The following is a 15,131-nucleotide window of genomic DNA, read 5'->3' as shown; positions in this document are numbered from 1 at the left end:
GTCCGTTCGGGTCCTCTCCGTTCAGGTTCGGCTCTTTTCGTCTCCTTTCGGCTCCTCTCCGTTCAGGTTCGTCTCCTTTCGGCTCCTCTCCGTTCAGGTTCGTCTCCTTTCGGGTCCGGTTCGGGTCCGTTCGGGTCCGCTCGGTTCCGACTCGGCTCCCCCCGGCCCAGGTTCGGCTCCTCTGAGCTCCACCCGCCCTGCGCCTGCGTCCGACCTCAGCTCCGCCGGCCCCCGCGTGACGTCACGCCCGCGACGTCACGCCCCGCCACGTGACTCCACCCCCGGCCACGGGGAGGGGGGGGGGGAGCGGAGGGGCGAGCGGTGAGTGCGGGGCAGGGGGACGGGGGGGGGGGCACGAAATAGGGCTGGAAACGGGGCTGGGCCGGCATTAAGTCGTGCTTTATGCATGCATGAGGCACGGCGTGCCTGGGGCTGGGCGTAAATTCAGTCGGGCTGCAAGCGTGCGTGCAACGTGGTGTGCACGGGGCTGCATCTGCATTAAATTATGCCTTAAATGTGCATGCATGGGGTGCACGAGGCTGCATCTGCATTAAATCGTACCTGAAATGTGCATGCATGGTGTGTACAGGGCTGCACATGCGTTAAATCCTACTTGAAGTGTGCACGCATGGTGTGCACGGGGCTGCATCTGCATTAAATCGTACCTGAAATGTGCATGCATGGTGTGTACAGGGCTGCACATGCGTTAAATCCTACTTGAAGTGTGCATGCATGGTGTGCACGAGGCTGCACGTGCATTAAATCCTGCTTTAAATGGGTGTGGAACATGTGCACGGGGTTGCACATGCATTAAATCATACCTTAAATGTGCATACGTGGTGTGTACAGGGCTGCACGTGCATTAAATCCTACTTTAAATGTGCATGCATGGTGTGCACGGGGCTGCACATACATTAAATCATACTTTAAATAAGCATGCAACGTGGTGTCCCTGGGGTTAAGCATGCGTTAAATCAGGCTGTATATATGCATACGGCATGGTGTGCCTGGGGCTGGGCATAAATTAAATCGTGCTGTAAATGTGCATGCAACATGGTATACCCAGGGCTGGGCATGCATTAAATCATACCTTAAATGAGCACACACCACGGTGTGCCTGTAGCTGGGCATGCGTTAAATCATGCTTTAAACGTGCATGCCACATGGTGTGCCCGAGGCTGGGCATGCAATGCACATGTGTTCAGTGTGCATACGTGGTGCATCCTAGGGCTGGGCGTGCATTAAATCGTGCTGTAAACGTGCACACAGCGTGGTGCATCTGGGGCTGGGCGTGCATCAAATTGTGCATTAAACCATGCATACAATATTCTGCAGCTGTGGCTGTGCTTGCCTGAAACCATGCACTAAATGCAGATACTGTGTTGCATCTGGGACTTATTCCTTGTGAATTAAACGTGCATACAATGTTTTGCATTTGAGGCTGAGCATACATTCAATTGTGCATTACATTAAATATTAAATTTACATATAACATGTTGCATCTCAGGCTGGATGTGCATGTAACTGCCGTATCTTGGCTGTGCATTCAATTGTGAATTAAGTAACAGATTGGTCATGCACATAACACGCTGCATCTGCAGCCAGGCATTTAATAAATGATTAGTTAAATGGCTCATTAAGTGCCCACAGAGCATACTGCACTGGGACAGGGCACAGGTTATGTAGCGCCTTGGATAGCGCACTGTGTGTGGTTAATGTGCTGCACTTGGAGCCAAGCATACACTAAATGCACACATAACGTGCTGCTGCTGATGTTGTGCAGTGTGTGCAGGATCGCCCTGCTTTCCGTGGCCTCCCACAGCTGGTCTATGGGATGGCAGCAGCGTGTTTTGAGAGGTTACAGCCCCCTGAGCAATGCATGGGGTGGGGAAGAGGCACCGAGCGTTACAGCTTTGGGGTTGCAGCTCAGCGTGTCCCTACTGCTGTGGGGTCAGTACTGGTGCTCCCCAGCACCTCAGGAGGCATCCCTTGTCTGGTTTGCAGGGGCTGTGGGCAACAATTGGTGTCTTCCTCCAGTGGGGCATGGAACCAGAGAGAAAAGTATTAAATGGAGCACAGAAACTTGCCAAATCCAGAGACTCAGCAAGGGAGAAAGCAGAGAAAATGCCAGAAGAAACCACTCTGGGGCACAGCCACATGCCTGGCCATGGCACAGAATTGTGCTCCAACTGCAGGATCAGCCAGTGTCAGAATTGAATTCCCTATCCTGCAGCATGAGAAGACTCAGGACTATCCCTTAAGTCTTACTGCATGGCACCCTGTCACCTCAGCAGCCTGCAGCTTCATCCTTCATGCTCCCTGAACATCTCAATCCCTACTTTTCTTCACTCACCATTATTTCCACTTCCTTAATCTTCATCAACTCACCCAAAATGTGGGGGAAACCTGGGGGGTCTGGTGGGCTGCCTGTTGCTGTTCACGTCGGGTTGTGGTGGGGGAAGGCAGGGGAGGATGCCAGGGGAGGATGCTGCATGCAGGACTCAGCGGGGAAGGCAGGCAGCTCCTGCAGCCCCCTGGCTCGGGGGGGGCATTGGCACAGCAGGAGTTTCAGGGCCCTTTCACCTAGCGCCGGGTCAGGTACTGGTTGGCAGGAGCTCAGATCTGCTTTCCTACAGGTTGCTTGAGATGCTGCCAAATGCTGGGGTCTACTACTTCCCATGGGAGATCAACAGCTCCATCCCAGAGGGGGAGGCACTGAGGACGTTTGGCAGGTGAGAAGGGTACCCCGGGTGTCGGGCCTCTCCTTCGCTGCCCTGCACCCCCCTGCTTGGTGTGTAGTGCCCATTGCACACCGCTGAGCTTCCTGCATCCATCGCTCCCAGGTTGAGCTGCTACGACCTGGCGCGGTCCGAAGCCATCCTCAGTGCTCAGCACAGCGAAGCCCAGCACCGCGTCCGCGTGGACACCCGACTGGTGGAACCGTTTGAAGCCCAGCTGGGATCCCTCTACATGGTGCTAGGAGAGGCTGAACACAGGGAAGGTAAATGAGTTACCCGAGGAAAGGCAGGTTGGCTTCACCCAGCGGTGCTGACGCGTGGTCTCCCTCTCCCAGTGCAGCCATGGGCTCAGGCACTTGGTGGTGAGAGCTCAGTCAGCACCGTCTGCCACCTGCACAGCTCTTAAAATTGTTTTGCCACCACCTGCTTCATTGTCCACATCCATACCATGGCCACAAGCCTCACTCGAAGGAGTCCCCACACAGTGCCACAGATTGCACAACGCTGCTTTTGTGCCATCTGCTCGAGGAACTGGTGCCTGGTACTCCTGCTGGTGATTCTTCAGCTCCTTCACACCTCCCTGGGCACACGGTGAGACACACCATCGGAGGGTAACGTTGGCCAGGGCAGCTTCAGCCTGTGCCACTGCCTCTGGTCACACAAAGTGCCTAATTCAGGGCAGGAGCAGCCAGTCACTCCTTGGTGACCACAGGAAGAGCCACCCTTATCTTGGTGAAAACCTGGTGCTGTGGCACAGATCTCTTTAGAAGGCAGACATGCCTTAGCAGCACAACTGAGCTTGCGAAACCTGTACTAAAGCATTCTGGCTCCACTGCCATCAGATCAGGTCAGCTTTGCTCCGTGACAGATTGCAGCAACACCTCCCCGTGAGCTGGCTGGGTCGGTCCTTGCCATCCTTGAAAGGCTCTAATTATACCCCTGCTCTCAGAGATGGGGCATGAGGAACACGGGCAGGCTTTGTCACGCAGGGCACTCTGTTGTCACCCTTCTGCCCTTTCCTGGGGTGCCCTGAGTGTTGCTCCAGCTGCATGGTGCTTTGTGTGGGGAGTGGATCAGGGCTGGGCCACGGGGTTGTGAAGCAAATCCCGAGAGTTGTCTTGGCCACACCTGGTATCAAGCATCCACATTTGTGCCCTCGAAACCCTTGGTGGCAGGTGGAAAGCCACACTGCACGTGGCTTCTGGTGCGTCACCTGCTAAGCCTCTGCTGCAAAATTCCTTCAGAAATAGTTGTTGTTTTGGTTGTCACCGCTTCAGAGTGAGCTGGCCCCATTCTGCAGGCGTGGAAGGGGAGGACCGAGAGGCAGCACTGAGCCTCTTTAAGCCCAGCTTTGTGCTGTGCTCTTCTTGCCTGCACAAAGGTGTTCACAGATGGGCTTAAACCCAACCCTGATGTTTTTTAGACATGGAAGACCAAAAACTGCACAATCCAGCCACGAGGTAGATGGATGCTGTGTGGCTGCTGAGGGCACCACAGTGTCAGCCACCAGCATTTGGCAGCCAAAAAGGCAGAGGGAAGCCATCAAAGAATTAACCTGCACTCAGGTCTGTGGTGGCATTCAGCCAGACTTATCTCCTGCAAGGTCTTGGGCCATGGTTATTTGGCCACTTGGAGCCATACACTGCTGGAAGGAACCTCTCTGTGTGCCCCCAAGCTGCTGCATCTGTTGTGCTTCCTACAGAAGCTTCCCGTTTATATTCCTAGGTGAGAATCCCGTGATAAAAGCCCGGATACTGACCTGCGTGGAAGGGATGAACGTGCCCTTGCTGGAACAGGCCGTACAGGAGCAGAGGAAGTACTTCAGTGAGCGGCAGGAGCGGATGGGAACGGACACATCCTGATGGCAGCTCCAAGCCATGCCGTGAGCTGGTCCCCACCACGGCCATTGGTAGCACTGCCATTGGCAACAAACATCTTGAAAGTGTATTTAGAAGGTGGGTTTGAAACACAACTGCTTTTTGCCATGGCAGAGAGAGGTCAGTAAGCAGGGGAACACGTGAAGACTGTGAATCAGTATGTAGTTGTGGAGCTGCCAGCATGTGTCAGGTGTCATCACTGAAAATCACTCAGGGAGACAGGTTTGTTGTTTAAGAGGGTGGGTAAGGAAAGAGCAGGTGATTTACAACAGTCCTGTTGAGATGCAGGGTTTAGAGAAGTCAGAAAAAGGCAAAGTATATGAAGCTGGAGTTAAGCACCTGTGCACACCCTCACACACACTACCAAGGTGCAGCAGATAGAAGGTAAAGGGCATTAGTGCAAAGTTCATTAGCCCTGCAAGGCTGCGGGTCCAGCACACACGTGCTGGGTTGCAATGACTCAGCTGCCACACAGGAGCATTCCTGGCAAAACACTCAGGTCTGGACTGAACAAAGGAACAAGAAGGGCGAGGAGTCACTACTTTCAGTAGCAATTATCTCTACACGGGTTCAGGAGCTTGTGTTCAAGGCAGGTCGTTGACTTTAGCTCTAAATTAAATATTTGCAGTGCCCTGAGAACCACCACTTTACTTTCTTCCTTGACACAGTTAAGTTTAGGAAACCTTAAACCACTAATTTTTGGAAGTATCTAAAGGTTTTGTTTGATATGTTCCTAAATAAAGATGAAAAGAGAATGTGACATGTCTTTTATTGATTAAAACAAAAACTTTCTTGCTAATACAAATGCATTAGTCCCTGCAGAAACACCACGGATGATGTAAGAAAATTTAGCAAAATGCAGTTTTCCTCCCACTACAAAGTACTGGGTGTGTAAGGAAGCACTTGGTTTTGAAAAAGTTGCAAGAAGAGGAGTTGAAATTACATCAGAGCCACTCTGGTTTAAGAACATGGTGCTAGGTCCACCCAGCAGGATTAAACAGTCAATAAAAAGACAGAAAAATCACTACTGTGAGATGAGAATAAAATGTTAGTGCACACAAGAAGACCTTCCTGTGCAATGGGAACTGCTGGACCTGGAATAAGTTGGGACTAACTCAGCCACCTGCAGCCTTTCCTGTTTTTTTTGTTTACATTCCCTGGTGGAGTATTTAGAAAATAAGGACTGAAGCCATACAGCGCACAGAAGCAGATCAAAATGGAACAGATATTGGCAAAGTCCCATTTTACCAGCAGGCTTGATTCAAGATCCTGAGATTGCTCAATAATTACAGTGCTTGTGATAATCTTTAATCATAGTTTAGCCTTCTGTTTTTCTTCATGCAGTTAACAAGCTCTGAGATCCCTGCCTCTGCACACTGTTCAGCCCAAATCCAACAACATAAGATGCAAGATTATTTTTTTTTTGTAAGACACAATGATTAGTCTGTCATGATGTGTTTATATTTATACTTCATCACCTGTCTGTTCTCCCACCTTCCTCCCTGTGCTTAAATTTTATCCAAATGGCCAGGTCTGCCGTAGAATTGGGAATATCCAAGATACCAGGTTCTTACAAGTGCTGTGGGGGGAAAAAAAAAGAAAAACAAACAAACAAAAAAAAACAGACGAGAGGAAATGTGGCAATGCCTCAAGATGCAGATGTGAATGCAAACTCAAACTTCACAACCCACAAGAGAACCCATGCAGGAGCTTGCCTTGGACATGAAAATCCATAGGGACCTGGGGCCCAGCTCTGCTAGCCACTTTAGTTCTTCCAAATCAGCAAAATCAGAATCACTTTTAAGGTATTTTGAGATGGTGACTCACCAAAGTCCTAAATCAGTCCTGTTTAGGTCACCTAAAAGTGCTGTGTATGCACAGCCAGTGGGCTGCTGTGTCCTGCTGCGCCCACCCCAAGACACGTGGCCCCAAATTCTGGAAGAAGGCAGACCTGGATCTCTGTGACTCTACCTTTTGAAGTGCCACAATTTATGATTTTTTTTTAATCTTGTCTTCTGCCAGCTGGCAAGTCAATAATTAATCCACCCCCTACAAGGACATCATCCAAAAGGCTGACCAAGCATTGCAGCCCACAGCGTTCACGGGACAATTGCACAAGACAGAAAATAAGACATTTGTGCCAGATGTTTGCCCTGAGCATGTTCCAGGGAGCCCTAATTACACACCACATCCCCTTTATGCCAGGCACTGCACCAACAGAGCTGGAGAGCTTCTCTTGGCCCCGTGCAGCCTTTCCCCCAGACCGCAGGTGCCACTTTGCATAAGTTTTCCTCAATTTTTGCTTTAACCAACACATCCCACAGCCTCAGTGCAAGCATATGGCCCTGGGCAGGGCTTAGGGGCTTTTTTTGGGGCCTGTCTGGCAGCCCCACAACCCAGGCAGCCCTGCCTGCCAGTGCTGTCCCCACCCACAGCTGTTCCTGGGCAGCAGGGAAGGGAAGCAGACATTTTCTGTCTTCCTGCACCTCATTTCTCCTCCTTTTCCCCCCACACCCGCCTTGGAAAACAGGTGCCCCCTGCTAGAACCAGGAGGCCAAGGCCATGGAGACCCTCCAGCAGGCATTCCAGAAGGTGGAGAAGATCGGGGAGGGCACCTATGGCGTGGTGTACAAGGCTCGCAACAAGCGCACGGGGCAGCTGGTGGCCCTCAAGAAGATCCGCTTGGACTCGTGAGTGGCGCCGAGCCCTGTCCCCAGCACCACCATGGGAGTGAGCAGGAGGGCCCTGAGCACAGCCCAGTGTCCAAAATGGTGCTAGAAGCTCAAAAAGAGCCTGACATGAGGGGAAAAATTCTCTCCAGGCTGACATGAGCACAGCTAGGGCCCAGCCCTGGCACCATGACCTGGGGCTGGGGAGGCAGCCACCATGTTGGGATGCAGCCGCTCCCTCAGCAGTGCGGTGCTGGGGCCTGGTGATGCTCAGCACCCAGCAGAGCTGACTTGGGTGGGGACCGAGTACATAAAAACTTATCCCCAGTCCTCTGGGTTGGCCCTGGGCTGTTTCTGCACTGAGGGGTGTCACTGCAGATAGGCAGCCACAGTGGACTGCACCCCACGACTGTCCCCTCTCTCACCACCCCTATGGCTCCATTTCCCCCCAGCTCATGCTCTGTTCCAACCCAAACCTGGGGTGCCCCATGTGAGATCTTCTCCTGGGCCCAGAATAGGGCACAGTGTTAGGGGAAAAAGGGAAACAGCACCCTGCCAGGCTGCAAGGTCCAGCTGTGGGACAGGGTGCCCTACAGCCCACCTTTACCACAGGGAAACAGAGGGCGTCCCCAGCACAGCCATCAGAGAAATCTCGCTGCTGAAGGAGCTGAAGCACCCCAACATAGTCAGGTAAGAGCCATAAGAACCCTCCCCATCAGCTCATTGACCAGCTTCTGCTCGTTGATGTGGTCAGCTCCAGATCATGCAGCAAGAGTAGCCTTCCAGTCCTTCACTGACTACACAGAAAGAAGGAAAACAAACAAACAAACCAAAAAGATGCAAGAATCTCTTCTGCTTCCTTGTACAGCAGTAGCTCACAGCATTACTGCCTCACTTCACCAACACAACCGGGTTCAGACTACTGCTACCCCTCATCCTGGGGGCTGCTTTTATACCTAACTCACTGCTCTGCCCCAGAGGGCTCTCAAAACAGATGCACCCGTGTGAGGGAGGAGGGATGTTTAGGAATTGGCAAAGGTCTGGAGAAGAAGGTCACCCCAGGTGTCTTGTAAGAGGCTGTAACATCCTTGTATAGTATGGATTTCCACGCAAAGGTACTGAAAGGAGTGCTTGCACTTCTCTTGCAGGCTCCTAGATGTCGTGCACAGCCAAAAGAAGCTGTATCTGGTATTTGAATATCTCAATCAGGACCTGAAGAAATACATAGATTCCTCCCAAGCTGGAGAGTTTCCTTTAAGCTTGGTCAAGGTACAGTGCAGAAAGAGTGAGTGCTAATAGGCTTGCAAAAGTGTGTGTCCTTGCTGCCTTCTGCTGGTCGGAGCCAGCACTGAGCTGCTTTTAGCCAGACAGCATTGGGAAGGGATTCATCCTTGTCTGGAGTCATTCAGTCTGTCGGATCTCTGATATTACAGCTGGGAAACCTCCTGGTGCTATTGCTCAGGGCATTTGTTTCCCAGCTGTTTCCAGGCTCTCCAGCCCATCTCTGTGTTGAATAAACTGTTGATATGAGGATAACAGAGGAATCTATTGCTAATTGCTTTTGCATGGAGTAACAGATGAGTGGAAGGGACTGCCACTGCTTAAATTGGAATGTCTCTGTCCCCCTACAGAGGGGGAGCAGTTTGTGTGCATCTCTGGGTAGTAGCCTGCAAGCCTGGTGTTGCATGATAGCAAGATCATATTTCCCATTCAGGTTGATAAACAATCCAAAGCGTGTCGGTTCACATGACTAAACCTTTGAAATGGTTTTAGTTGTGGCCTTGTCTAAACTCTCTTCTCTCCTCAGAACTACCTTTTCCAGCTGCTGCAGGGTGTGAGCTTTTGCCACTCACACAGAGTCATCCACAGGGACTTGAAGCCACAAAACTTGCTCATCAATGAAGCAGGAGCCATCAAACTGGCTGATTTTGGTCTGGCAAGAGCTTTTGGAGTTCCCTTGCGTACATATACTCACGAGGTACTGTTGAGACTCCCTGCCATCTGAGAGCATGGTCCACAATGTGAACAACAGCAGCACAAGTGACTTGATCCACAGCTGTGCCTAAACACCTGCCCTTAACCTCACCTGTAGCTAAGGGTTTATCTTGTGTCCCCACAGTGTGCTGACTGCTTCCATCCCAGCCTGCCTGCAAGCTGGGTTCCCACCTTCTCTGCACAGGCTATATTTTTTCCAGTGACCTGCTGAAAAACAATCTGTTAATCCTAATCATGCTGTCACTAAGGTGTCTGCTAATTAGGCACGGCCTTGGCACACTGATTTATCCAGTCACTGAGACACAACCCAGAAAAGAGAATCCCATGCCTCTACACAGAGCCTGTTTGTTGGTTCCTTACCAGGTGGTGACTTTGTGGTACCGAGCCCCTGAAATACTCCTGGGATGCAAATACTATTCAACTGCTGTGGATATCTGGAGTATCGGCTGCATCTTTGCAGAAATGGTAGTATGGGTTTAAATGGTGTCCTTAATGAGCGGGGAGGACGCAGCTGCAATGGGAAGTGGAAAAGGAGGGGCAGGATGCAGAAAGTCCTGTGGGCCCACCCTGTGTTGGGGTGTGTGTTATGGAAACTCCACCCTGAGGGTTAGCTGAACGCTCAGAAGGAAATCTGCTGGCTGTAGGGACTTGGCAGAAGGCAAAGCAGCCTCTGTAGTCCAGTTGCAGTGTCAATATGTGGCGATATCAGACTTCATTCTTGCTGCTGCAGCATTCTGAACCTGGGAGGAGATAACTCTTGTAGGTGTCCCCCACCAGCCTGCAGAGAAGTAGCACTTGGCACAGCATTGCTCTTTGGGTCTCCTAGGTGTCCATAGCCTACTTCAAAGAGCTCAACATCCCTGCAGTGAGACAGCACTGCCCCTACCTCCCAAAACCCGTGAGGTGCAGATCAGCAGAGCCTGGGCAAGTAGGTGGGAAGGGTGCTAGCCTGCAAGAGAAAATGGTAGGAAACTGGAGGCGAAGAGGGATAAGGGTCTGGTTGAGAGAGAGGCAGCCTCAGGGGGGCCTGAGTCCATGGAGGGGAGCTGGAGACAAACCCTGGTGAGTGTCACAGCCACTGCCTAAACTGCCCTGCTCTGTGGACAGCAGTTTGCAGAAGGAAATAGGGCACAAAGCTAATGGAAAGGTGGGAACTGGCTGCTTTTTTTTTGCCCCAGGTGACCAGGAAGGCCCTGTTTCCAGGGGACTCCGAGATCGATCAGCTCTTCCGGATCTTTCGCACCCTGGGTACTCCCACTGAGGCGACCTGGCCTGGGGTGACACAGCTGCCTGACTACAAGGGGGACTTTCCTCGGTGGAGAAGGAAAGAGATGAAGGAAATAGTTCCCAACTTAGATCGAGATGGCAGAGACTTACTGGCAGTGAGTGAGGGTTCATAACAAGACCTGGGGAAACAACCTTATCAAACCAGGCAAAAAACAGAGATATTTGGGACTGATCTACCTTGAAGTGTGTTAGCTGATTTGGCTCTAATGTTCATCTTTGCCAACACATAAAAACCAGATCATGGAAGAGGGCTAAATGCTGGCTCTGAAATAGGGCTGTCAGTGTGGGTTCCCCTAAGGCACCACTGCACGGAGGGTCTGAAAGGCCCTGGAGTGTAACCCACATGGTAACTTCAGCTGTGGGTTATTCCTCAAGCCCAGAGAGAGGGAAAGGCAGGAAAAACATCTGCATTTGGGCTCAGCCATGTGCAGGTGCAAACAATCATTTGGCTTTTAGAATCCTAAAGCTGGTGGGTTTTTCTCTTGGCAGCAATTGCTCCTGTACGACCCCAGCAAGCGCATCTCAGCCAAGGCAGCCCTCAGTCACCAGTACTTCTTCTGGAAAAGCCCGCAGAGCACCGAAGAGCAACGTGTGATGCAGAGACACTGCAGATGAAGTGATGCAGCTCTCCCCATGCTGTGTACCCCTGGGTAGCAGCACAGATCTGGTTTGGGGCACTTAGCAGGGGACTAGCTGGGGCTCGGGGCCTCACTTCTGAGGAGCCCTGAGGGGAACATTCTTGCAGTTAGAGACTCTCAGCCTGTTGCTGGAGGAGGATTTGCCTAGGTTATGGCCAGTAGAGGTGTTTTTAAGAGGTCGTGTGGAAAGGTGGGGTTATTTATCATCATAAAACACTGATATGTAAGTGGTAGAGCATACTTGACCTTCATTAGCCAGCAAGCTAAGGTGACACACACTGTTCTGGAGCATCACCAGCTCTTGCTGCAGGTCTGGCGGTGGCAGTTCCTGACACCAGGGTGTGCTGGAGCTCCACCATGGGTAGGACAGCACTGCTCTGCTCAGCTGGTCGTTGCTGTTAACAAGAACCAGGTTTGTCAGCGTTAGACTCGTTGTTTAAGTTGAGCTGTTTAATGGAGCTAACATTCTGCTGTTTTGCAAGCTGAGGAGTGCTGTAAGGTATCTGAACTTGTGCTTTAGCTGGGACCGAGAAGCCAGAAGATCCAGTTAGCATAAAGCACTTGGGTTGGAAACGGTGACAGCTGAAACACCAGCTTTCCATCATCGGTCCAGATGTAACACTGCTTCCTTTGCTTTATTGTCTTGGAAAAGTTTTTGCCTTCGAGTGTTTGGAGAATTATAACTAACTTTTAATGTGTTTTTGACATCTGAGATTTTTTTTTTCCAATACAGAAAAAAATAAAGGCTTGTCGTTTGTTCAGAAACATCTGTGTTTATTGCTTGGCTCAGCCTGTTGGGCTAGTGACGCAGGACAAACTGGCTGGTCCCTTTTTTTTCCACAGACCTCTTCTCCCCTCACCATCTCCTGCACACTTTCTTTTATTCTTTCCAGCTCACATCCTTGGCAGGTGCAGAGATGTGCTCTCGATTCTGTTGAGGAACAAGGGGCTGATGGTTCTTCAGCCCAGTGCTGTCTCAGTACAATAAGATGGGATTTCTTTCCATCAGTGGGTGCCACAGACCAGTTCAGAGTTAGGTCCTACTAATTTAAATACTCGAGTCAGATTTTTAACTTGGGGAAGCCAAAGTTCCAAAAATTCTGTTTTTCATGCTTGTACGCATGCAGCCCCCTAAAACCTGTGAGCCTAAGAGCTGATTTCAGCACAAGCTGACAGCTCCCAAAAGCTATCGCATTCCTAGAACTTAGTAACAGCTACACAATGTGGTGAAGGAGAGAGGCTGCTGCACATCTCAGCTGCAGCCTAAACCCCTCACCACCTGTGAGACAGCAGAAACCTTTAGACTTCTCCCATAGAAAATCCCCTCTCAGCCCAAAACCTGCCTGTCTGAAGCCAAGCTCTGTTAACCTTTGGCTTGCTCCTTCTTCCCACCTGAGAAAAGGCAGCTGGTGGCTCTGCTTAATTCCCAACATCAAAAAGATCTCTGTCATCTCTACTGAAGCAGCCACCCCACACACACCCCCAAGAGCAACACCCAGGGAGCTGTTGCTCACCTCCCTCTGGCCCTGCCCTGCCGCCTGGCTGAATTCCCCCTGCGGGTTTAGCAGCCGCCAGGACCTGGGTAGCTCTCTTGCATCTGCAATTTGCACAAATTAGGTTTTGGGGAGGGTTGCTTTGCTTTTGAAGCTGTTAGGAGTCATGCTGGAGTGCCTGCCTGGAAAAAAGGTGTGCTGCTCGTGCTAGGGAGGCACGATTTTCTGATTGAACAGGGAAAAGCAGGCAGCTGGACTCTCCCAGCACCTTGAGAGCTACCTGGCAGGAAAATCGAAGTCCTGCTGTGCTTCTGCAGCATCTCTTGTCCTCTGTATGATAACACCCAGCTTGCAGGGGCGCGTTTGAGAGACCAGGATGAATTCTGCTGTGGGAATCATTTCCCTGCCTTTACATACATGTTTTAAAGTCAAATCATTTTGTACAGACAATGCTCCATTGTTTGCTCTCTGCAAACAAACGCTCGTGTTGTACCTAACAATTTGCAGAAGTGTTGGCTTGCTTTCTTATTTTTTTCTTTTTTTTAAGACCAACGTTAGGAAATAAATTCCAAGGGCATTCACGCAGTCCAGAACTATAACTAAAAATACTATGGCTCATCTCGCACAACCAAATGAAGCAACATGCTGAATTTCAGACATTTATGACCCAACCCCATTGTCAGCAAAGGGAACTAACAACAGCTGTGTTGAAAGAGCTGCTCTGGGAACGCCACCATCCAACCCCATCATCCTGTGCCTGAGAAGGGAAGAAAAGCACTGCCTGCATCCTCTTGAGCAGCTCACAACCCCGCCAGGTGTCTGGGCTCTGGGAAAGCCCCCTGGCTGGGTGGTGGGGGCACATTCCTACAGACACATCAGGAGGATACGATGCGAGTGGCTTTCTGCAGATTGGGACTGCTTGATAGCAAAGACAAGATTTTTTTTTGTTGTTCTGTTTTCCAGAAACAAAAGGCAGACCTGGCATCCGAGGGAGACTGCTCAGCCAGCTAGACCGCTCATCCAGCTAATCGTCTCTTAACATCTTCACCCAGCCGTGGATAAATACCTATTATCCCCATCATGCAGCCAGGGAGTGCATTATCCAAAATGATCAACCGACTGCCTAATTACCAGAACTCCAAATCCCTTAGTTACGCAGCATTCCCTAAAACTATTTAAGCAGCACTTCAGGAAAGAGTCACCACGTGACCGTCAGGCTGCTTTAAAGCCAAGCAGGGCTTTATCTCATCTGCACGGGGAGCGGCGAGGATGGAGGGCAGCCCTACAGCCCAGCACCCTGCCCCGTGGGTAGGCTGGCAGCAAACTCACGTGTCTGGCAGAGCTCGTGGTGATGGATCCTCCCTGCCTTCAGCCAAGGGGTGTGAAGCTGGGAGCAGCCCTGCTGTGCTTCAGCAGATTTGGGAAGGATCCCTCGGTGCGCTGGGCTTTAAGGGTTTTGGGGGCTGTGGTTGGTGTGCTGCTAGCACTGGTCCAGGGGTCCTTTGTGGTGGGACGTGATCCTTACCTGCCCTCGGTCCTGTGCTCCGAGGGGCTCACCATGGCAAGGTTTCTCTCCTGATGCAGCCCCCGGTCCATCACAGCCCAGCCCCAGCAGGAGGTGATGCACAGTGCCCCGTGTGCTGGCAGCGCCCTGCCAAGAGGGAACGGGCTGGGAACAGTCACTTTGGGGTGTGTGCAATGGTTTTCCCCATTGTAAACCAACAAATTTCCCTGTATTGATTGGGCCAGTTGAGACAGGCCACAGTGGCAATAAAACACTGACACTACAAGGCATAGGGCAGAGCTCTTTGACTGGAAATGTGGCATTTCCTTAGCTGGACTTGGTTTTTTAACTGAACACTGCCTACCAGCAGGAAGGCAGCAAGACTGTGTTGAGTTTGCCAGCTTCTTCTTGGAGCCCAGACTCCAAATCCCAAGTAGGCTATATGGAAATACAAGATATGCTGCTGCTCTGATGGGGGACTAAAGGCTAGGATATCTACTGATATGGATCATTTTGGATTGTGTTGAATTTCCCCAGCAGCATCGGCTAAAAGAACCCTTGTTGGAGGTGAGAGCAGCCCATGTCAGTAAAAAGTCATTTTTTTCCTCATCCCACAAAGCCAGGGGACTCTCCAGAACAGGGCAGTCTAAGGAGGAACGTTTCACCTCTCATCTCAGCAGGGACACATGAGAGATGGGACTTGCTCATTGCAGCAAGGGCTGAGCACTGCAAGTGACAGGGTGAAAACTCACCTTAAAAACAAATAATAAAAATAGCAAATGCAGATTTTCAGGTATTGCTGGGTGGATCCCACAGCCAAGGGCTGCAGAAAGCAGTTTCCATCACTGTGGATTGCAAGCATCAGCAGTCTGCTACTGAAGGTCACTCCTTCCCTTGCAACACATCTGCCTCTTCACGGGTGCAGGACAA

General features: G+C 51.0%; 2 protein-coding genes across 2 annotated transcripts; both read left to right on the top strand.

Moving 5' to 3' along the window:
* The first annotated feature begins 2,645 nt into the window (after positions 1–2,645).
* Positions 2,646–5,359, top strand: TEN1 (TEN1 subunit of CST complex). Its single transcript, XM_082775270.1, has 3 exons — positions 2,646–2,732; positions 2,844–3,001; positions 4,464–5,359. The coding sequence occupies exons 1-3, from the start codon at positions 2,647–2,649 to the stop codon at positions 4,598–4,600; spliced, it is 381 nt and encodes a 126-aa protein (XP_082631396.1). The 5' UTR covers position 2,646; the 3' UTR covers positions 4,601–5,359.
* A 1,818-nt stretch (positions 5,360–7,177) lies between these two features.
* CDK3 (cyclin dependent kinase 3) lies at positions 7,178–11,181 on the top strand (the record flags this gene model as incomplete). The annotated part of the gene is made up of 7 exons (XM_082775193.1): positions 7,178–7,305; positions 7,897–7,974; positions 8,433–8,553; positions 9,092–9,262; positions 9,643–9,744; positions 10,458–10,661; positions 11,056–11,181. The coding sequence occupies 7 exons, from the start codon at positions 7,178–7,180 to the stop codon at positions 11,179–11,181; spliced, it is 930 nt and encodes a 309-aa protein (XP_082631319.1).
* Positions 11,182–15,131: the final 3,950 nt, after the last annotated feature.

This window comes from Aythya marila, assembly GCF_965140915.1.
Source record: "Aythya marila genome assembly, chromosome: 18".
In the NCBI taxonomy this organism is placed as follows: domain Eukaryota; kingdom Metazoa; phylum Chordata; class Aves; order Anseriformes; family Anatidae; genus Aythya; species Aythya marila.
The sequence above is the reverse complement of the archived record's forward strand: the minus strand, read 5'-3'. Positions and strand labels throughout refer to the sequence as shown.

Excerpts from the sequence above, each read along its gene's own strand:
- TEN1 (XM_082775270.1), top strand. The coding sequence starts at position 2,647 with ATGCTGCCAAATGCTGGGGTCTACTACTTCCCATGGGAGATCAACAGC. Across the intron at positions 2,733-2,843 it reads GCACTGAGGACGTTTGGCAG|GTTGAGCTGCTACGACCTGG; the intron begins GTGAGAAGGGTA and ends CATCGCTCCCAG. Across the intron at positions 3,002-4,463 it reads AGAGGCTGAACACAGGGAAG|GTGAGAATCCCGTGATAAAA; the intron begins GTAAATGAGTTA and ends TTATATTCCTAG.